The sequence below is a fragment of the Cricetulus griseus genome (genome assembly GCF_003668045.3).
Source record: "Cricetulus griseus strain 17A/GY chromosome 1 unlocalized genomic scaffold, alternate assembly CriGri-PICRH-1.0 chr1_0, whole genome shotgun sequence".
Taxonomy (NCBI): domain Eukaryota; kingdom Metazoa; phylum Chordata; class Mammalia; order Rodentia; family Cricetidae; genus Cricetulus; species Cricetulus griseus.
Window position 1 is genome coordinate 230,408,475 of NW_023276806.1, and position 23,890 is coordinate 230,432,364.

General features: G+C 46.4%; 1 protein-coding gene across 1 annotated transcript; it reads left to right on the top strand.

The window, feature by feature from the left end:
- The first annotated feature begins 139 nt into the window (after positions 1 to 139).
- On the top strand, positions 140 to 16,069 carry LOC100766775 (H-2 class II histocompatibility antigen, E-S beta chain-like). Its single transcript, XM_035451427.1, is given in 7 exon segments — positions 140 to 236; positions 5,362 to 5,631; positions 14,278 to 14,559; positions 15,228 to 15,338; positions 15,742 to 15,768; positions 15,771 to 15,883; positions 16,061 to 16,069. Coding segments are annotated over 7 exon segments (909 nt in total).
- Positions 16,070 to 23,890: the final 7,821 nt, after the last annotated feature.

Consider the following 23,890-nt stretch of genomic DNA (forward strand, 5'->3'; position numbering starts at 1 on the left):
CCTGACTTTACCCAATCAGCACAAGAGCAGTGACTGCCCTGGCTCTTACTATCCTGCCAATGAGTAAAGAGGGGAGACAGTTTCTACTGTGTAAGTTTGTCTGCTCCTCCTATTTGGGTCTCTCTTCTGCTCCACTATAATGGGTCCCTGGCTCCCTAGAGGCTCCTGTGTGGCAGCTGTGGTCCTGACCCTGATGGCCCTGAGCCCTCCTGTGACTTTGGTCAGGGACCCCCGACGTAAGTGCAAACCTCAGGGGCTGAGCTGCTGGGGTTGGGGGTGTGGGAAGGAAGGGGTCGACTTCCTCACTTTCCAGGTTAAGTCTCTTGAATCTACTGATATTCTCTGTGACCAATCACATTCTCCCATTAAAACCGAACTATTTCCCAAGATAGGAGCCTGGTTGTTTGTGTTCTTTCAGATATGTATGAGAGCCCCCCGCAACTCCGCCGCCCATATCAGCCATTGCCTCTCAGTTTCTTCCAGTAACATCTCCAGCCTTATGTCGTATTCCCTCAGGACCTGGAGAAGATCCATAAATCATGATGTTTAATTAGCCTCATGTACAGGGCTTGTCCTCCTTGTGTTGAGCTATATTAGACAAAGAGGTTTCTCTTTAAAAATAGAACTTCATGTATGTATTCTGTTCTGTGTATATGTTTCTGTTATTTTAAGCAACTAAAAAAGGCCAATATTGGAATATCACAGGTCACAGGAACAGGAGGGCATCCCTGGGATGATCAGTGTGTGTCCTCTGTAGGCAGTGAGGCTGCTGCCTGGGTATCCAGGACTCTGTCTTTCTCTCTCCCTGACTCCAGTGTCTATGCAGCCTGTTGCCATGGGGGCTCTGCTGGGTGGTGTTCAGTTCCCTTTCTCCCTGGATCACACAGCAGCCAAGGCAGCCTTAGAGAGTTTGGACTCTGTGAGCTGTTTCTAAGTGTGTGAGGCCTCTTCTGAGGCAGGTTAGAGCCTTCTGATGTTTGTGACTTGATCTGTTTCTATTTCCTTTTTTCCTACATGGAAAGGACCTGACTTCTCTCTGCATCCTGTGATCCAATTCTAGTTTCACGGCCCATGTCTACACCACACACACAGGGATTTCAAAGTCTGAGGTCTGCATATGGGATATAAAGACAGGGTTATTAACCCTGCTAAAAGCATGACACCAAAATCCTGGGACTGTGGACGAGCCCTCTGACCCCTCTGTGCTTTAACTGATGCAGAATGGGGAAGAGACAATGTTTTTCATGGAGCTGTTTAGGGATTGGCAGGGATGGCCATGCAGACCATGAAGGCCTGCTGCCACACTGTGTGTCCTCTCTGTAAGTGCTATCACCTCACTCAAGAAGGGACACAGGGACTTCCAGACGCCTCTCACCTCCTTGTCACACTCCACAGAGCAGGCTCCTGCCCCTGCATTATTGTCCTTCACACAAACTATTCTTTAATTAATTAATTTAAAGGATTTATTTATTTAATGTATGAGTGCTCTGTCTGCATGTCCACCTTTGTGCCAGAAGAGGGCATCAGATCCCACTATTGATGGTTGTGATGGCTGGGACTTGAACTCAGGACCTCTGGAAGCACATCCAGTGCTCTTAACTGCTGAGCCATCTCTGCAGCTCCCTCACGCAAACTATTCTTATGACTTCTGAAACTGCTGTTTCCCCTCCATTTTCTCTTTTTATATAAATCAAACTCATTCTCCTCACTGTTGTCATTTAGGTCTCAAAATACAGAGATCTGTAATTCCATCTCTGAGACTCCCAGCATCCTCTCTCTCTCTCTCTCTCTCTCTCTCTCTCTCTCTCTCTCTCTCTCTCTCTGTGTGTGTGTCTCTCTCTCAGTCATGGGTAGTGATGACTGCCACAGTTATTTCCCCACAAAAGGCACCGACTTCTTCATCTCTCTGTGCATTTGGTGAGGTGATAATGTCTGGTGCTCGAATGTATCTGAGTGGCTGTTTCAGACGTCTTGTACATTTTCTGAGTTAGAGTAAGTGTGAAAATGAAAAACTACACATCTGAGGCATCTTTCCCCATCTCTAGCTGTAGAAACCAAGAAGCTCACATGGCATCTGATTTTTAAAAGTCCTTGGTTTGTGAATTCTCAGGATCTGTAATTCAGATAAGAGATTGTGGGTCAGTGTTGGGATCATGGATTTATTTCCAGAAACTTCTCCAGTAGTTTCCAGAAGCTCCTGTCAACCCCAAGTCTTGTGAGTGGGGGCTCCTCTTGACCCCACAGCCTCATCTCTCAGCTGCCACCCCCAGCCCTGTGCACTGTGGCTCATGATGTCAGCGCTTGCAGGAGCTTTTACCTCAGCTGAGATGTGTCCTTCCCCTGACACCTGCAGTCCCCCTCTTCTCCTGGCTCACATCTGTGACACATCTGCATGGTCACTCCCCACAGTGCTTCGCTGTCCCCTCCTGTCACTCAAGTCTTCCTGTCAATGGAACTCCATCCCCCTCTTCTACTCGTTCTTCATTGGCAATTTTAAGCTCCAAAGTCTGGGGTGGGGGTTTCACCTGTTTTCTCTCTTTGGATTCCCGGGGCAGCACAGGCTTGCCCAGGGTCAGCCCTGAGACAGATTTCCGTGTTCTACCTGGTGTGTCTAGGAGCATGAGGGATGCAGGTGTGGTGTCTTGTGAGCTGGTGAGGTGAGAGCTGGCTCCCAGCTCCAGGTGGGGCAGGTGTGGGGTCACAGAGGGGCAGGTGTGATCAGAGAGGACACCCCACTGCCCCCTCTGCCTCTGGAATACAAGAGATACATGTGCTGGGAGCTGATTTTGGGGGGAGGTGACCTGAATCTGGGAGCCCACACCAGTCCCTCCTGGATGGTCTGTGACAGGATTGTTCGGTTCTCACGTTTATTCCCAAATTGGCCATTTTTCCATGGAGCTGTGGTGCCAGCAGCAACACCCAGCCCTAACTGAGCAGGGGACAACACTTGCCTTTACCAAGTGTGTGACAGGGAAGGCCATGGGACTCTAGCCCCACACAACGAACCAGGGGCAACCTAGGAATGCGGAGTGTAGGAGAAACCGTCTTCCCCAGGGAGGAGCACAGCGTTTGGTCAGTCCTAAAAACACACATACTGACACATCACACACACTGAGAAGGGTGTGTCTGTGTATTTAGGAATGTACACACATATACACACATGAACATAACAGCTAATGACAAACGACAGCAAGGAGGGATCTGCAGGAGGACCCATGGGGAGGAAAAGAAAGGAGCAAAGGATGTAATTATATTAATCTCAGAACCTACAGGAGTCCCACTGATCGCAAACCACACTTAGGGGCAGGCCCCATTCCCAGCAGTAGATGTTCCCATAGAGGGAACTCCAGGGTATTCTTGGAGTTGTTTGGTCTGTTTGTTTGCTTTATGCCTTAAGGATTTAATGCTCATATATTATGGTTTCAGATTTTGTGTTTTTTATGTTTTCCCTGTGTTTGTCTGTGTTTCTTATGGTTTTTCTTTGGCTTTCCAGTGTGTTTGTTTGTTTTGTCCTATCCTAGTCTTTTTCCTTTTCTCTTAGTGGTCTGTCTGTTTCTATGGGAGAGGGAAAGACAGAGTGTGGATTTGGTGGGTGGAGAGGTGGGGAAGGTCTGTGGGAGTCGAGGGAATGGAAACTGTGATCAGAATAGAAAATTCTATTTAATAATAATAATAATAATAATAATAATAATAATAATAATAATACAGTGGGAGATAAAATCCAATCAGCCTCTGCCTTCTCTCGGGGTCTGGAGGTTGTGGATGAGGGTTAAAGAAAAGTGTGGCCCCTCCTCTCATATTCCACCTAGACGAGGTAAACTCAATGTGCCATGTTTGCTTGATAACCGTGGGGGGTAGGTCCTTCTCTGAAGAGAAGAGGAGTGGGGGTGGGGCTGGGAGGATAAGAGGGCGGAGAAGGGGGACAGTAAGAGAGGAAGGAAGGAAGGGGAAGGAAGGATGGCAGGAAGGAAGGAAGGGGAAGGAAGGATGGGAGGACGGAAGGAAGGAAGGAAGGAAGGGGAAGGGAGGAAGGGAAGAAGGAAGGAAGGAAGGAAGGGAGGAAGGAAGGGAGGAAGGAAGGGAGGAAGGAGGGAAGGGGAAGGAAGGAAGGGGAAGGAAGGAAGGAAGGAAGGAAGGGGAAGGGAGGAAGGGAGGAAGGAAGGGAGGAAGGAAGGAAGGAAGGGGAAGGGAGGAAGGGAGGAAGGAAGGGAGGAAGGAAGGAAGGAAGGGGAAGGGAGGAAGGAAGGAAGGGGAAGGAAGGAAGGGAGGAAGGAAGGGAGGAAGGAAGGAAGGAAGGAAGGAAGGGGAAGGAAGGAAGGGAGGGAGGAACGAAGGAAGGAAGGGAAAGGAGGGAGGAAGGAAGGAAGGGAGGAAGGAAGGAAGGAAGGGAAAGGAGGGAGGAAGGAAGGAAGGGAGGAAGGAAGGAAGGAAGGAAGGAAGGGAAAGGAGGGAGGAAGGAAGAAAGGGAGGAAGGAAGGAAGGAAGGAAGGGAGGGAGGGAGGGAGGAAGGGGAAGGAAGGAAGCAAAGGAAGGGAGGGAGGGAAAGGGTGGTGTCAAGTGGTGGTGTGTAACGGTATCGGTAACTGTTTCCACCAGCCGCCTGGGTTCTGCCGCCACTTCAGCCCCCAAACAAACACACAAACTTACATTAGTGACAGTGCTGTCGCCCAGTGTCCAGGGCTTCTCGTCGCATAGTTCTGTCTTAAGTGTTCGCCCAGAACTACTAACGTGTGCATTTTCACAAGGACTTATGTTGACGAGAACCCCAGCCTCATGGGTCCTCTCCTCCCAGGACCGAGGGCGACTCTCTACACTTTACTACATTTCCCAGAATCCTCCTGGACTCCTCGTCCCTATCTTACTTCCCTATTGGCCAGCAGTGCTTTATTTATCAACAATAAGACAAAGTTATACACAGAAGGACCGCCCCCAGCAGTGGGGGTCACGCCTGAGGCAGAGACGGGAAGATCTCTGAGTTCGAGGCCGGCCTGGTCTGCAGAGTGAGTTCAAGGACAGCCAGGGAAACCTGTCTCAGAAGAAAAACAAAACCCCACAGAGAGAGAGATAGAGAGAGATATAGATATAGATAGAGATGGAGATAGAGACAGAGATAGAAATAGAGAGAGAGACAGAGAGAGACAGACAGACAGACAGACAGAATGAACAGACACTGTCCACCTCCCCTAGGAGTTGGGGAAGATTTCCTAGTCCCCCTCCTGTCCTTGTTTACACCCTGTGGTCGTCTGTCCTGTGGGGCCGGGTTGTATCCTTCTGTCCCGTGTGTGGTGACATCAGAGGTGGCTGAGCGAGCTCGGGTGCTGTCACTTGGGGCAGCTGAAGAGATAATTCCCGTGTCCACAGCGCGGTTCTTGCAACAATCTAAATACGAGTGTCATTTCTACAACGGGACGCAGCGCGTGCAGCTTCTGGAGAGACACTTCTACAACGGGGAGGAGTTCGCGTTCTATGACAGTGACACGGGTGAGTACCGCGCGGTGAGCGAGCTGGGGCGGCAGGACACCGAGGACTGGAACAGCCGTAAGGAGCTCCTGGAGCAGAGACGGGCCGCGGTGGACACGTACTGCAGACACAACTACAGGATTGGAGAGACCTTCACTGTGCAGCGGAGAGGTGAGGTGTGAGGGGGGGAGTGGGACAGGGTGTGAGTGTCAGTGTGTGTGTGAGTGAGTGTGTGTGAGTGTGAGTGAGTGAGTGTGTGAGTGTGTGAGAGTGTGTGTGAGTGTGTGAGTGTGTGAGTGTGTGTGAGTGTCAGTGTGTGAGTGTGTGAGTGTGTGTGAGTGTCAGTGTGTGTGAGTGAGTTGTGAGTGTGAGTGAGTGTGTGTGAGTGTGTGTGAGTGTGAGTGTGTGTGACTGTGAGTGTGTGAGTATGTGAGAGTGTGTGTGTGTGAGTGTGTGAGTGTGAGTGTGTGTGAGTGTGTGTGAGTGTGTGTGAGTGTCAGTGTGTGAGTGTGTGAGTGTGTGTGAGTGTGAGTGAGTGTGTGTGAGTGTGTGAGTGAGTGAGTGTGTGAGTGAGTGTGTGTGAGTGTGTGGGTATGTGTTGAAAGACCTCAGAAGAGGTACTTTCGTAGAAGGAGACCCGCACCCAGGAATCAGCGAAACCACGAACTTTGGATGCAAAAGCAAGAGGCTTTATTAGTAGCGCTGGTACCCGGGGACTCAGCTTTTGGTAGGCTAAGCCCCGAGTCAAGGGAGAGGGGTCCTTATATAGCTAAAAGCACCATGCAGAAGCGAAAAGCATAGTTACAGGGATTCTATTGGACAATTTAATGAGGTACAGAGTTATTTTAGGTCAGTATATTCTCAAGGTCTGCACCTGGTACAACAGACCCAATTCCCCCCTCCGCGTCCAGATGGCTGACCTTGGGACGGAGGTTCCCCATCGGGCGGGGGCGCGGGGGCGGGGGGCGTCCTCTCCCCGCTCGGCCCCAGCCCCGGGGCGCGGCGCCAGGCAGGCGGGCCTGGGTCTCGGCCCCGCCTGGGTGAACTGGCTTGGGAGGGAGCCAGCCGCCAGGCGTGTGGGTGCGCACGCGTACGGGAGTGTCACCGAGAGAGAACCAGCCAGGGGGCGGGGTCTTTCATTCCCCCATTTCTCTTGTAACTGAATGGAATCTTTCATTCAGAGGTCTCTGGTTAAGTCTTTCTCTAAGCTTGGCCATGCTGTCTCTAACTATTCCTGTATGGTCTGCATAAAAGCAGCATTCTTCCTTGAGGGCAGCACATAGCCCTCCTTTCTGTAAAAATAATAAATCTAACCCTCTTCTGTTCTGCAGGACTACCTCAGAGAGTGATGTTAAGGATTTCTCGAGTGCACTGACTGACTCTTCTAGGACCTGGATATCTGTGTGCATGGCTTGTTGTAGAAGCTTAAAATGGATTAATTCCCTGTAAGGCAATGGTTCCGGTCCCTATGCGGCTGCTATGCCCCCCCCCCATTGCTATCCCTCCTAATAATAGGGCCACGGTAAAGGATATTGGCTCCCTCTTATATCGTGTTGATTTCCCTAATACGCTGTAAACATATTCAGGTTGGTGATAGTTTTTACTTTGAGTCTAATTTTAAAGATGGCCCCCCTGATCTGGTCCCGACAGGTACCAGCGAAGGCCCAAAGCATATCCCTTCTGTCATTTTGTCGCTTTCTTACCCTCATCCGTAAAGGAAATAAGGAGAGGCATAGAGGTGGTACCGGTGGGGCCCTTTTGCCATCCTCTGGTTACCTGAATCTTGTCCCATGAGGATGAAGGCTTCCAGTGAGCATCCCCTGTCGTTTCGCATCCCCATGCAAGGGAGTTCCTTTTGACTTAGCATTTTAACCAGGGAAAATGGACGGCGAAATTTCTTTCCAAACTGCTTCCTGCTGACTTTGGGACGAAGTTAGGGACCCCAGAAGGTTGAAATGCTAGTCAAAAGCAAAAAGGAATTTAGGCAATGGGGAATCCATCAGGGGCTTCTGGTTAGCAGACTCTGTTGCAGAGACAGGGAGTGTCCATATCAGCTGGACTGGTTCACATCCACAGCAAGTCCAGGGCTTGCAGTCTACTTGGAACAGCCTGTAGTCAGCAACTGGTACTCAGATGTCTGTCAGAAGCAGAAACCTGTTTAAGACATATTTAAACTAGGAACAGAGGTTAAAACTTATTTACTGAAGCCCACAGTGTAGAAAAAGCAGATATCTGGATATCTGTTCAAACAGCAAGAACATATTTATAACTTTGAGTCCTAGCAAGAACTACAGATTTGGGCTATAAGCATGTACATTTCTCCTCTGTCCAGAGAGCCGGGTATGGATTGGACAGAGGTGCCTTTGGCCTAATGAAAAACCCTTTAAGTTTGTACTTAGATGACAACCAAAATAAACTTAAAAACCTTGAGCTTGTGCCTGAACAGTAGATAGTCATTATTTTATCAGCTAACATACTGACTAGTCTATAGTGGATCTGACTGTCTGATGCTGTCAAGCTGACAACCAGTAATATTTCAGAGATCTGAGAAGGGTATATTTTATCCGAATCTATTAAAAAGTGACAGAAGCCAGTTAGAAGCAAGTCCATATACAGTTAGCGAAACCCAAGTTTCTCCATCACCGTTGGAGGCAGCTGTCTCAAAGAACAGCAATCTTCGCCAGGCCTATACTGTGAGAGGTTTTTTTCCTCTCTGTGGAAGAGGGACATGGAAAAGACTGACCTTGTTTTGTCTAGGCAAAGGGGTACAATCAATTTTCCAGTGTCCAGCAGCTTTGTCCACAGTCTCGGCCAGGTTCTGGCAGGCGGCAGGTTTCATATCTGAGCATCTCGCTCATTGGTCCAGGTGCAGGAACTGAGGTGCCTGTAATCTTCGGGTCATTGTCAGGATCTGGCAGTCTGTCTGACATTATAAACTTTAAAGATAACAATTTAAATGCCATATTCTGAAGATCTCTGAAGCATTAGAGGTCTGTTTGTCTGTTTTAATTACTTGCCTTAAGCACACATTAAGTATACAGGTGGCTAGGTAAGGTCTTATTTCTGTAAATAATTTTTAGTCTGACTGTAACTGGTTTTAACTTAGTAAGATGTTTGAAACAGCACAGCTGAACTTAAAACTGCATAGAGCTACCTTATATTCCTTAAACAGTAGCTTAACTTCTTTCTTAGGCAGGGTTTTTCTGTGACTTTGGAGCCTGTCCTGGAATTCGATCTGCCGGACCAGGCAGGCCTTGAGCTCATAAAGATCTATCTGCCTCTTATTCCCGAGTGGTGGGATTAAAGGCGTGTGTCATCAATGTTCTAAACTTAAGGCGTGTGCTATCTACATCCTGAGCTTAAAGGTGTGTGTTATCAACATCCTAAATTTATTTCTAAAATACAAACTGTAATATCATATAATAGATCAGCATCTTTCATAAAACAAAAACTTTACATTGTCAGGCTTTGCTCAAAAATAATTCTAAATTGAAGCTCTTTAAGTACAAACATTAATAAAAACAAACATTAAAAAAACTGTTTTTTTTTTAAAAAGAAATTTAAATTCCCTTAAGGTCTTTCTGTAATATATAGAAGCATTAACATTTTAAATCTTAACTGAAAAACTTGTTTCTAAGATGGTATCTCTAATTTCCATGCGGTCATCTTTAGTCAAGATGGCGGTTTAAGTATTCTTTTTTTAATTTTAGCAAAATGGCGACCAGTCAAGTCATGTGAACATTTTGCCATGTGCTGGCTACCGGGAAGCAGAACATTTTAAAACAAGTATATATAATTTTTTTGAGAAATAAACAGGACCTTTTAAAACAGAATTAGCTTAGTATGGTTAAACATGAGAAACCATAGCATAGTTTATATTTTTCTCTGACTTATAACAACCCTTTTTTTTCCTGACTTTTAACAACCTTTTTTTTTTCTAACCTCTTATAACTTGCTTTAACCCTCTATTACTTTCTGTAACAATCTTCTCTGCTATGACTTGCTTTAGCTCTCTATAACCTTTTAGTTCATTTCTCTGACTCTCTTAGACATTTTTAGACAAGTTTTCTTTTTTTTTCTTTCCCTCTTTATTATTTAAGTTTCTTATATATTTTTTTTCTTCTCAGTCAACATAAAAATTTTATTAAAGTCTTTTTACAGTTCTTAATAACTTTAAGGCCGTTTAGATGTCCTGGCGGGGGCTCCTCAGTCAATTCTCCCGGGGGGAGTACCTCAGGTGTCTTCTCTTTTACCTGAAATATAGTTTGGGGGTTAAAGGTATCATCCCTCGGCCACCCCATGCCAAAGGCTGGCCATTCTGAGGAACAAAGAGTAATCCTTTTGCGTTTATGCACATCAACTACAAAACAAAGACCAAACAACCCAGAACAGGCTTTCGCAGTGCGGTTTCGACAGAGAGTCGAAAGTAAGAATTGAGAGGGGGGTCGAAGAAGGGGGCCCTCCTTCTTCGTCCCCAGTAAAGATTGCAAATCCCTCAAGCCGAGGGCCTTCTCCAAAGAGACTGGGAAGATGTCCAGTCATAGATCTAAGTTCAAAGTACAAATTCCTCACGCCGAGGGCTCCAAAGTACAAATCCCTCACACCGAGGGCTTCAAAGTACAAATCCCTCACGCCGAGGGCTACAAACGCTACCAGGACGTCTCCTGGAGCCGCGGTTGGGAGTCCGAACTCGTCAGTTCCTCCCCGGAGCCGCCAAATACAATTGTACGCAGCTGGGTACTACACAAACGCAGGCGCAGTTCATAAGACGGATTCAGACAGACAGACAAGACACAAGACAGCGGATCCGCACAACGCTTACCTCCCAGACGTGGGTCGGTGGTCCCTGGGCGGGTCTCGATCCCGGACAAGCCCCCAAATGAAAGACCTCAGAAGAGGTACTTTCGTAGAAGGAGACCCGCACCCAGGAATCAGCGAAACCACGAACTTTAGATGCAAAAGCAAGAGGCTTTATTAGTAGCGCTGGTACCCGGGGACTCAGCTTTTGTTAGGCTAAGCCCCGAGCCAAGGGAGAGGGGTCCTTATATAGCTAAAAGCACCGTGCAGAAGCGAAAAGCATAGTTACAGGGATTCTATTGGACAATTTAATGAGGTACAGAGTTATTTTAGGTCAGTATATTCTCAAGGTCTGTACCTGGTACAACAGACCCAATTCCCCCCTCCGCGTCCAGATGGCTGACCTTGGGACGGAGGTTCCCCATCGGGTGGGGGGCGCGGGGGCAGGGGGTCCTCTGCCCGCTTGGCCCCAGCTCCGGGGCGCGGCACCAGGCGGGCGGGCCTGGGTTGCGGTCCCGCCTGGGTGAACCGGCTTGGGAGGGAGCCAGCCGCCAGGTGTGTGGGTGCGCGCGCGCGTACGGGAGTGTCACCGAGAGAGAACCAGCCAGGGGGCGGGGTCTTTCAGTGTGTGAGTGTGTGAGTGTGAGTGTGTGTGAGTGTGTGTGAGTGTCAGTGTGTAAGTGTGTGAGTGAGTGTGAGTGACTGAATTAGTATGAGTCTGTGTGTGGGTGAGTGAATGAGTGTGTGTGAATGTGTGTGAGTGAGTGAGTGTGTGTGTATAAGTGTGTGAGTGAGTGAATGTGTGAACGAGTGAGTGAGTGTGAGTGAGTGTGTGTATGAGTGTGTGAATGTGTGAGTGACTGTGTGACTGTGTGAGCGAGTGTCTGTGAGCGAGTGTCTGTGAGTGAGTGTGTGAGTGAGTGTGTGAGTGAGTGTGTGAGTGAGTGTGTGAGTGAGTGTCTGTGAGTGAGTGTGTGAGTGAGTGTGTGAGTGAGTGTCTGTGAGTGAGTGTGTGAGTGAGTGTGTGAGTGAGTGTGTGAGTGAGTGTCTGTGAGTGAGTGTGTGAGTGAGTGTCTGTGAGTGAGTGTGCGCACGGTCCTCCCGCAGGAAACTGTGTTAAAGATGATCTCATCTCAGCTTCATAGGGTTAGGAAGATGCTGGGTGGAGAGGGAGATGAGGACGCGCCCACAGTGTGAGCTTCCGAGAGTCACACAGAGGGACAGCAGCCAGGTGTGGCTGCAGCTCACACAGGCGCAGCAGGCAGGGTTGCCACGGCTAAAGCCACACACAGCCTTTGTCTCCCAGGTGAGATCACAAACTAATTCTGAGAAACATGTTTTTCTTTCTCTCTCTTCTCACGAGAGACGTGCGGTGACTCTGTGGGTGCCGTGGACGGGGTGAACTCAGGAGCTATAGTGCGGCCTGAAGGACTGAGAGTCTCTTTGTGCAGCGGGTCTCAGTGAGAACCCCAGGACACGTCAGGTCACAGCTGGGGACACAAACCTCACAGCTGTGGGTGACTGGGAGGGAGACGTTGCTTCTTTGTTAGCTACAAGCTTCAGCCAAACTCTCTTCCCCTCCCCAGGGTTTCCCGGATTTTCCCTCCTTTCTCAGGGGAAGCAGAGTGTGCTGTGCTTGCAAAAGCAGCTCTCTGGGAATGAGTGTCAGAGGAAGCTGTGTGGGGAGAGTCGGTGGGGGAGGGCGTGGCCTGTGAGGGGAGATTCCACAAAGAACTGGACCTGCTGCAGGCTGGGGACTCACTGGGCCTTCAGTGATGTGGGGAGGCTGGAAAGTTGCAGGTCATGACCTCATTATACTAAATCTAGGCCGATCCCGAGTCCACTCCATAGTCACTCTTTGCCTTCTGTCTCTGACTGGACGCTGTGACCACTGAGGAAACCTTTTGGGGATGTGTGGAATTTTCAGTTTCCCTGGCTCAAAACCCAAGACTGTCATCAGAGAGCACCCAAGGCCCTTGTCACAGTTTCTCCACTTTGTGACTGTGCCCCGCCCAGCTGATGCTTCCACAATGCTCTTGAAAACTGTTTATTCATCAATTCATTTCTTATGTTACCATGGAAACGTCACAGGGCACTCACCATATGGGAACATGGAATTTGGAGTCTTCTGACTCACATTCCTGGGCCATGGTCACACTTGCTTGGCTCTAGAATCAACTGTCCCTTGTCCCTCTGAGGTGACACCTGCTGTGTCATATACTGACGGATCACAAGGTGATGCTGGCTTTTCCTGGGCTCCTTAGGTCTGAATCCCCACTGTTGTCTGTTTCCTAATCCACATAATTTTACTTTTCTGGATGATCCACACTCAGCCTTTAATTCATCATTCCCTCATTTAATATGTTAGCATTGCTATCTAGATAAAGCTGACTGTGTCTGCAGGTCCCTGATCTTTCTCTGTGTCACTGGGAGGGTGTGAGCCTCACCACCCTCCTTAGATCTGCTCTCCTGTCTGGTGTGGAGAGGCTGTGGTTCCAGGACCCCAGGGATGACTGACATCCAGACACTCAAGACCCTTCTATGAAATGAGCCACAGTTGGCCTGTGAGCTGTCTACCGGCTCCATTTCTAGTCACTCAGGATATCTCCTGGTCCCCAGAGAAAGGCCCAAGTTTGGGGTTCTGAATGTCAGGGTTTGGTGACACGCCCACACCCAGAATGAGAAGAAAGGGACAGAAAGGGAAGCTGGTGGAGCCAGGAAGGCAGCTGATGTCCCTCCAGTGTTACAAGTTACAGCAGCAGAGACAAAAGAGGAAACCTGGAGATGGCAGGCTATGGTGCAGCCAGGAGTGTTGTGACTCTGGCTGTGTGTGCGTTCCAGTCAGGGTTACTGTTGCTGTGATGAAACACCATGACCAAAGCAAACTGGGGAGGAAAGGGCTCATTTAACTTATACTTCTTTATCACTGTTCATAATCAAAGGAAGTCAGGGCAGGAAATAAAGCAGGGCAGGACCCTGGAGTCAGGAGCTGAGGCAGGGCAATGGAGGGTGCTGCTTACTGGTTTGCTCCTCATGGCTTGCTGAGCCTGCTTTCTTATAGAACCCAGGACACCTACCCAGGGATGGAACTACCCACAATCGCTAATTTAAAAAATGCTCTACAGGTTTGGCTACAGACAAACCTTATGGTGGCATTTGTTAATTTAATGTTTCATATTCTAATGCGGCTTTAGCAGTGTTCACTGGGCAGAACAGTTTGTGATGTTGAAAATCCCAAACCCTGTTTCTAGAACACAAGGTGGTGGTAGGGTTTCTCCACAAAGCTTGAGAAGGCTGTGTAGAGATGACCTGAAAATAAGAACAGGAAAAGAAGTCTTCTTTAAACTAATTTTAAGGGAGGGAGAGAGATTGACAATGACAAGCCATAGAATGGCTGCTTCACTGTGCTGTCTAGACAGAAACAGTAAGAAACATGGCCCTGAGCTTCTTTAGTTCAAATAGGATTCTCCTCAGGTACCACCTTTTGCAGCTTGTCTACCGCTCTGCATGGGGCAGGGTGCAGACAGCCCACAGCCCACAATTCCTGCAGCTCACACTGACAGGCCCCTGCTGAGGTGCCTGTGAATCCCTGTGTAACACACATTAAGAGAACATTGACCTAGGATACGACAGAGTTGATTTATGTAGAGTTTGGCAAAAACAGATGAGAAAAGAGATCCCAGTAAGTCTCCTGCCTCACACACAGAACCGTCTCCGTCTATAGACAAGAAGAGACACAGCCTAGGGACACATGTGTTTAATTTACCTCCTGGGGAAGTTACCACAGCTGGGAGATGAGCCTTTCCCTTACTGTCAGGATGTCCACCTCCAGCTGGTGATTCCTCCAGGGAGTAGAGCTGACAGCTCAAGTGTGAAAACAGACCCTAAGTCCTGGGACAGCTATGTTAGAATATTGGTCCTCCTGGACTTCCCCCTGGCTGGATGGAGACAGACAGACAGCCAACCTGGGAAGACAGCTCTGCCCTCATGACTTATTCTCACCTCCCTTTGTCCTCTTAGTTGAGCCCCAGGTGACCGTGTACCCGACAAAGACTCAACCCCTGGAGCACCGAAACCTCCTGGTCTGCTCTGTGAGCGGCTTCTACCCTGGCCACATTGAAGTCAGATGGTTCCGGAACGACCAGGAGGAGAAGGCTGGGGTCGTATCCACAGGCCTGATCCAGAATGGAGACTGGACCTTCCAAATCCTGGTGATGCTGGAGACGGTTCCTCAGAGTGGAGAGGTTTATACCTGCCAGGTGGAGCATCCCAGCCTGGCCAACTCTGTCACAGTGGAGTGGAGTGAGTGAAAAGCTCTTGTCCTTGCAAATTCCTGCCCACTAGGGAGTGGCTGGGCATAGCCCTGTCTGTCAGTTTTCTCTGACCCTGTGAGTCCCTGCCCACAGGGAGGGGCGTGGCTTACCGCCTGCCAGCTCTCAATGCCCACACACTTTCCACTGGTCTGTGCTGTGCTGTCCTTCAGCATGGCTCACAGGGGTAGGTGTGTGATCTTCTACAAGCACCTTGGTCCCCTGGGAAGCAGTTAGGCCACCACACACTCTTCTGAGCCTTCCAGTGACACCACAGCAAGGGTCCTGCTTGTCCCTGGCTGCAGCCTCTGCCTCTGGCTGGGTTGTGTTTCTGCTGCTGCTCATGCAGATGATGGACAAGAAGAAGCACAGGGTCACGGCTGACCTCAGGGGCGTCCAGTCTCAGCTCTGACTTTGCTGAGCTCTGTCACCCTCAGGACAGTGCAGCCTCAGAGCTCAGAGGCTCAGCTCAGGGCAGCCATATGAAGTCTCTTCATGCTGTGACCCTCTTGCTGTTTGATTGCTTTCCAACATCAGCAGGGTGTTCAATTCCTGCTCTTCTAGAAAAGCCTTTTTCCTAGTCTCTAAGCTCTGTGTCTCAAGGTCCCGAGAAGAAATTGGGTTTGGGTGAAAACCTCTGGACCTGGCTTCCTTTCTCAGGGGCACAGTCCACATCTACACAGAACAAGATGCTGAGTGGAATCGGGGGCTTCGTGCTGGGTCTGCTCTTCCTCGGGCTGGGGCTGTTCATCTACTTCAGGAACCAGAGAGGTAAGGAGCCTGGTGGTGGCCAAGACCCCATAGCATTTCAGGGAAGAGCCACACTTTGTTCTTGGCATGTCACTGGCCTTGTGATCTCAGGTTTCAATCAACTCTGAACCCAACAGTCTGAAGTTACTGGATTAGATCCTAAGGAGTGATAACATATGGCCATGGGAAAGCTAAGGTGACTCTGACTTGAGAACTGGGAAGAGAGGAAGAGAGAAGGAAGAGCCACTGGGCTGCTGTGTGCCTGAGGCTTCCTGAGCCCTCTCTCTGTCCACAGTCTGCTCTGGCCTCACTGCTGTGGGCTGTGGTGCCAGAGGAATCTCAGGTGGCAGCTCAGAGTCTGGGGACATGAATCTTGGGACAGTTCTCCTTCATGCACTTAAGTCTCTATTTATTCTCTTTCTAGGACAGTCTGGGCTTCAGCCGACAGGTAACACCCTTCAGTCTCCCTCAGAGACAGATCTGCTTTCCCTACCATGTGGGCTAGTGTTGATGGGCACCAGACAGAAACACCGGGGAAGGTGCAGAACCCAGGCCCTGGGCAGGAGGTTTGCACTGAGCCTTGTTCCCTGAACTTATTAAGGAGTCTGTGCTCTGAAGCAGAGTTGACTTAGGGTGTGAGAAGTTCTCTCTGCTCACTGCCTTGTGTCAGAAGAGGCCTGAGGGAGTGAGAGAATCACTGTAGAGTTAGGTCTGCAAACACCTCTGTCCCCTGTGCTCTGCAGGACTTCTGAGCTGAGGTGAGGTGAGAAGGCTGAAGGAAGGAGCTTCTTCCCCTGTCTCCATGGCTCCAGTTTCTCCATTGACAGAGTATCCCAGGGCCTGGCTCCTCCTGGCTCTGGATCCTGCAGACCTGTGCTCCCTGGTGGCTGACTCAGCCCTGCCTGGCCCTGGCAGCACTGGACAGAAGTCCCCTCCTTTCCCATGTCACTCTCCTTTTTGTCACCTGCATTTTATCTGAGCTTCTGTGCCAGGCCGTTGTCATAATGCTTTCTTACATTTTTCTCAAATAAACAAAGAATTAAAATCACCTGCTTTATTGAGATTCAAGGATAAGAAATAGCAAAGAGAAAGAACGGCCCACAAAAAAACACTGTGCAGGGCAAGCATGGCAGACAGCATATAAGAAATAAATTCAGCGTTATATATTACTTGTTGATATGATAATCTTAAAATTGGATTGAATTTTAACAGACAGCATATAATGAGATCAAACACAGTTATTTAGGCACACATGAAGGGAATCCATGAGAGTCTGTGTGAGAGGAGGGAACCTGTAAACCAATCTTTAACGGAAGGCCAGGTCCAGCCCTGTGTGCCTGCTGCAATCTTCCCACAGCACCAGGGTTCTTTTGGGACCACACTGAGCCTAATGGGAAATGGCCAACCAAGAAAGTGTGGCCATATTCTCTGTGAGTCCAGGGAAGGGACACAGAGTCATGTGCTTTGCTCTTCCAAAAGTAGCAAGAGAGACAGTCAGGACCTTGTCCAAGCAGCAACTTGTGGTGGTACCAAGATTACAACCAGACAAAACAGCGAACCTCCACAGTGCTGGTTCAGCAGACCGGGACAGCCATGCACAGGCACCTTCTCATCCTCTGTCCTGCCTGTGCTCACCAGGTGTATCGCTCCTCCCCTCCCTGTGTGTTATCCTGACCCTGGCATGGTCTCCTGCAGCCACACACCCAGCCTGACACAGTCTCTCCTGACCCCTATTCCAGCATCCCATCACTGGACTGTTTTGGTCTCTCTCTGTCCTATGCTTCCCACAGTCACCCACCCTCAGTAGCTGATCTGTAATGACCGACTCCAAGGCAGCCAGAGAAAGCTGCTTGCTTAAAACCCACCTTGGAGAGCAACAAGGAAATTGTGTCTTAGTTCATGTGAACAGAATAATATGGGTTCATGTGTCAAGTTTAGGGTCTATAGCAAAGGTCTGTGCAGACTGATCCAGGTGTCCAGAAACCAACATAGCTGCAGTCCCTCAGGAAACCAGCTTCTGTTCTGCCTCCTCCCAATCAGCAGAAGTGGAGAGACTGTCTCTGCTTTGCCTTCAATGGGGGAGTTCAGCCCAGATGACCCACAGTTTGGGGACATATGTCACACTCTTTTACCTGAATGATCAAGAAATATTCAATTTAAAACAGCCTACTTTTGACATTCATAAATTATGGAAGCAACGTACTGGTTTCAGTGTGGACATACATCTTGGTCCACTTATCTTAAAAAAGAAGACTCGGGGGTGGAGGCCTGGCTCAGTTGTTAGGAGCACTGGCTGCTTTTTCTGAGTATCCTGGTTCAAGTTCCAGCCCTCCCTTGATGGTTCACAACTGTCTTCAATTCCAATTCCAAGGCTTCTCTGTGCCCTCTGGCTTCTGTGGCCACTGCAGACCGAACTACTCATAAACATAAAATAATAACTTTAATCCTAAAAATAATTGTATGTCATTTATAAATTACCAGAATGATATGAATGTGTTTTGACAGTATTCTTTTTAGAGGTAATCTACTGTGTTCTTGCCATGGTGATTATGTGATTCTCAGGAGAGCTTGCTCACCTTATCTCCCCTTGATCAACGTCTCGATTGTGTTTTCTCTGTTGGCCACATTAGTGTCACATTCTTCTTTGTGCAATTTAGAACTCCCCTATAAGGCAGGACTGTGGGGGTCTCTGCACACACATGGCCAGAAGAGTCATGATCCATCTGAGACTCCTGTCAACACAACTCAGAAGCTGGTGCTGGTTCAAACTTGAGAGTCTGATCCTTGTGCTTTATTTTAGGCATAATTAAGTGCAGTAAAATTTGGAGAGAAGTCTTCTGGTATAACTCAATCCCAAGAGACAATTATTCATTTTTAACATCCCTGGTTTCTCCAGTGGTTATCTGTGAGTGCAAAGGCCTCATGCCCTCTACTCCACCCACTCTATAGTTTTTTAAAGGAAAATAGTGAGGCCAGGGATGGATGGTTCCCTCTATGGCCAGTCTAAGTAATGCAGGCAAGCATAAGAGAATTATAGAAATAGCTAAGAGTGGTCAAGAAAGGAGGAAAGCATATTAACCATGATAGCCATTCAAAGGTCACCTGCTATAGAGGGCGCCCCCCATATTCCAATGAGCTCAGAGAGCTGTCTGGACTAGGTGAGCTGCAACCTTAAGCAGCATGGTCTTGTTGCTAGAGTTTTTCTTTCCAGTCTGGTCCTGCAGCCACCTTAGCCCCAAATAAAGTCACAAAGACTTATATTAATTATAAATCTGTTGGCTAATGGCTAGGGTGTCTAGCTCTGTCTTCATTATTAACCCATTTCTATTAATCTAAGTATTTCCACATTGTCTTATCTTACTGGAGAATGGTCTGGACCTTTTACTCCTTCCTCCACTTCATGGCACCTCTCTGCCTACATTTCCCAGAATCCTCCTCATCTCCCAGCCCCTGTCTTCCTGCCTCTATTGGCCAAACTGTTTTATTCAACAATCAATAAGAGAAACATACATACAGAAGGACATCTCCCATCTTGGTGTTCCAGCAGATCATCAGATATCCCTTTTTCATCTTCGCACAACTATAATTTCCAATACCACACCTTATTAAAGAGTACTAAATTATGATATAATCTATAAATTTGCATTGTATTGATCAGTTAGATTAGTCCAACCAAAATATCCCCCATTCAGGTGGCTAAATATTTGTATACCATCTTTTGTCCACAAAACTTGTCCTAAAAGATCAGAATAATCCTTAGTTAGCATGACAAAACCACGTCGTACTGTCTCCTATTACAGATGCGCCATTTGTTCCTGCTGGCAAAGGCATTGGTGGTCTCTGGGATGCTGTCCTTCTTGGATGCATCAAAGTGGGACTGTGTTGGTTTTCTTGAAAGACTCAGGCATAACCACACCTTGATGTTTAAAGAATTCAAGCCCTTTGTGTTGATTGGTTTCTAGAGCCCTTCATTTTATATATCATGTTTCAACAGGAATGGATTTATTTTATTTACATTTTATTTTCAAGGCAAGAAAGCTCAGGTGAAGGAAAGCACCGTGCATTTCTCTCATTTCTGTCTCCAAGCTGCTTCTGTCCCATCTGTCGTAACTTTCCATTTACTAGCCTCCATGTGGTCATTTATCATTTGTGAGTCATTAAAGCTTGACTGAGGGATGGTTTAGAAGGCAAAGCTAGTCACAAGCCACAGAGGTCAGGCAGTGGTTATACACACCTTTAATCCCAGCAGCCATACTAGCAAGCCATGGAACCAGGCAATGGTGGCACACACCTTTAACCCCAGGTCTCAGGAGACAGGCAGGCAGATCAATGTTAGTAAAGGTTGCACTGAGTTACATGACATTGATGCAGTGTAAAAGAGAAACAGCTCTCACAAAGGTGATGTCAGCACTTGAGATCATATACCTTTAATCCCAGCACTAGGGAAGTGTAGACAGGAGTGATATGGCTGGGCAGAAAGGGGTATAAAAAGGAAGAAACAAGGAGACTCATGTGGAGATTTAGTTCCCAGACAGGGAAAGCATTTTTGTCTCTGAGGATTTGAGGAGCTAAGATCACCCATTTCAGCCTGTGCTAGAGTAAGAGCTAGTAGCTGGTGGCTTTGCTTTTCTGGTATTTATCTTGAATCCCAATATCTGTCTGTGAGTTTTTATTTTTTTATTTTTGTGTTTCACTCCATTCTCTATGACCTCATCAACCCTTTTCTTTTTTTGTTGACATTATTTTTTATTTCTTAGGTATTGTTTTTTTTTAGATTAGACCTTACATATTTAATATGTAAGGGGTAATAGTGTGTTACCCCTGTACAAATGGAAAAAAATTAAGTTCAACATTTCTAGACCAATATGGCTGCTAATTTCTGTACAATGCCAACTCAACATGGTAAACTGGGATATTTTTCCAAAGTTGACAGCACAGCTAAAGTTTCCAAAAATTCAATATATATCTTTATATAGAAAGACCAATAATGGCAATATGTTATGCATCAATAGCAACAGCAGCTTTTCCAGGTTCTGCAGTCATTTGAACAGAATTGTAGAGACATCCAGCAGACTCCATTAACAACAACAACAACAACAACAAAAAGTAAAAAACAAAATCCCGAAAACAGCACAGTTCTGTTACTCTTGTGGTACCTGACACCATTTTTTAAAAAATTAGCTTCTCAGTCATCATCTGGGAGGAAACCATTCTGAGCAACATCATTAAAAACAGCTCTGATAAAGCACAGTCACTACTATGTATCATAAAGCAGGTCCACATATGAGAGAGTACATATCATGTTTGTCTTTTTGTGATTGGGTTACCTCGCTCAGAATGGTTTCTTCGAGTTCCATCCATTTGCCTGTGAATTTCAAGATTCCATTACTTTTTTCTGCTGAGTAGTTCTCCATTGTATAAATGTACCACATTTTCTCTATCCATTCTTCGGTTGAGGGGCATCTAGGCTGCTTCCAGTCTCTGGCTATTACAAATAATGCTGCTATGAACATGGTTGAACATATGTACTTGTTATATGAATGTGCTTCTTTTGGGTATATACCTAGGAGTGGAATTGCTGGATCTTGTGGTAGACTCATTCCCATTTTCTTGAGGAGTCGCCATACTGATTTCCACAGTGGCTGTACAAGTTGGCACTCCCACCAGCAGTGGAGGAGTGTTCCTCTTTCTCCACATCCTCTCCAGCATAAACTGTCATTGGTGTTTTTGATTTTAGCCATTCTGACAGGAGTAAGATGGTATCTCAGAGTTGTTTTGATTTGCATTTCCCTGATGGCTAAGGATGTTGAACACTTTCTTATGTGTCTTTCAGCCATTTTAGATTCCTCTATTGAGAATTGTCTATTTAGTTCTGTACCCCATTTTTTAATTGGATTGTTTGGTATTTTGGAGAATAGCTTCTTGAGTTCTTTGTATATTTTGGAGATCAGCCCTCTGTCAGATGTGGGGTTGGTGAATATCTTTTCCCAGTCTGTGGGCTGTCGTTTTGTTTTGCTGACTATGTCCTTTGCCTTACAGAAGCTTCTCAGTTTCAGGAAGTCCCATTTATTAATTGTTGATCTCAGTGTTTGTGCTACTGGTGTTATGTTCAGGAAGCGGTCTCCTGTACCAATTAACTCAAGGGTATTTCCCACTTTATCTTCTAGTAGTTTCAGTGTGGCTGGGTTTACATTGAGGTCTTTGATCCATTTTGACTTAAGTTTTGTGCAGGGCTAAAGGCTTGGGTCTATCTGTAGTCTTCTACATGTTTGCATCCAGTTATGCCAGCACCATTTGTTGAAGATGTTCTCTTTGTTCCAGCGTACATATTTGGATTGTTTGTCAAAAATCAGGTGTTCGTAGGTGTGTGGGTTAATTTCAGGGTTTTCAACTCTATTCCATTGGTCTACCTGTCTATTTTTGTGCCAATACCAAGATGTTTTCCAGACTATAGCTCTGTAATAGAGCTTGAAGTTAGGGATGGTGATGCCTCCAGAAGTTCCTCTATTGTACAGAGTTGTTTTGGCTATCCTGGGTCTTTTGTTTCTCTATATAAAGTTGAGAATTGTTCTTTCAAGGTCAGTGAAGAATTGTGTTGGGATTTTGATGGGGATTGCATTGAATCTGTAGATTGCTTTTGGCAAGATTGCCATTTTTACTATGTTGATCCTGCCTATCCAAAAGCATGGGAGATCTTTCCATTTTCTGGTATCTTCTTTAATTTCTTTCTTTAGAGACTCACAATTCTTATGGTACAGGTCTTTCACTTTTTTGGTTAGTGTTACTCCAAGGTATGTTATGTTGTTTGTGGCAATTGTAAAGGGTGATGCTTCTCTGATTTTTTCTCCACCAATGTGTCATTGGTTATAGTAGGGCTACAGATTTTTTTGAGTTAATCTTGTATCCTGCCACTTTGCTGAACGTGTTTATCAGCTGTAGGAGTTCCCTGGTAGAGTTTCTCTGGTCACTTATGTAGACTATCATATCATCTGCAAATAGTGAGAGTTTGACTTCTTCCTTTCCGATTGTATTCCCTTGATCTCCTTTTGTGTCTTATTGCTCTAGCTAGAACTTCAAAGACGATATTGAGGAGGTATGGAGAGAGTGGTCAGCCTTGTCTTGTTCCTGATTTTAGAGGAATTGCATTGAGTTTCTCTCCATTTAATTTGATGTTGGCTGTCGGATTACTGTATATTGCTTTTATTATGTTGAGGTATGTTGCTGTTATCCCTGATTTCTCCAGGACCTTTATCATGAAGGGGTGTTGGATTTTGTCAAAGGCTTTTTCAGCATCTAGTGAGATGATCATGTGATTTTTCCCCTCAGTCTGTTTATATGGTGGATTACATTGATGGATTTTTGCATGTTGAACCATCCTTGCATGCCTGGGATGAAGCCTACTTAATCATGGTGGATGATTTCCCTGATGTGTTCTTGGATTCAATTTGCCAATAATTTATTGAGAACTTTTGCATCAATATTCATGAGGGATATTGGTTTGTCGTTCCCTTTCTTAGTTGTGTCTTTGTGTGGCTTGGGTATCAAGGTTATTGTGGCCTCATAAAGAGAGTTTGGTAATGACCCTTCTGCTTCTATTGTGTGGAATACTTTGAGGAGAATTGGTATTAGCTGTACTATGAATTTCTGGTAGAATTCTGCATGAAGCCATCTGGCCCTGGGCTTTTTTTGGTTGGGAGACTTCTAATGACTGCTTCAATTTCATTAGAAGTTATAGGTCTATTTAAGTTGCTTATCTGTTCTTGATTTAATTTTGGTAAGTGAAATCTGTCCAGAAAATTGTCCATTTCCTTTAGATTTTCAAATTTTGAGGAATATAGGTTTTCAAAGTATGACCTGATGATTCTCTGGATTCCCTCTGTGTCTGTTGTTATGTCCCCCTTTTCATACCTGATTTTATTAATTTGCATGTTCACTCTTTGTTGTTTGGTAAGTGTGGATAAAAGTTTGTCTATCTTGTTGATTTTCTCGAAGAACCAACTTTTTGTTATATTGATTCTTTGTATTGTTCTCCTAGTTTCCATTTCATTGATTTCAGCCCTCAATTTGATTATTTCCTGGTGTCTGCTACTCTGGGGTGTATTGGCTTCTTTGTTTTCTAAAGCTTTCAGTTGTGCTGTTAATTCTCTAGTGTAATTATTCTCCTGTTTCTTCATGTGGGCATTTAGCACTATGAACTTTCCTCTTAGCACTGCTTTCAGAGTATCCAATAGGTTTAGATATGTTGTGTCTGAATTCTAGGAAATCTTTAATTTCTTTTTTTATTTCTTCCTGGACCCATGAATTGTGCAATTGGGTGTTACTTAATTTCCATAAGTTTGTAGGATTTCTGTAGTTCGTGTTGTTGAATTCTAATTTTAGAGCATGGTGGTCATCAATCCCTTTTCAAATTACCTTCCTTACGACAACTAAAACATCTCATTTGATTTTGCTTAAGACTTTTAGAAATTCCTTCTCCTATCAGTATAGCATCATAAACTTGAGATCCAATATCAGCTGTAGTTCTAATCCATTCATGTCTGGGTGCTGATCTTACCTTTAAAGGCACAATCAAG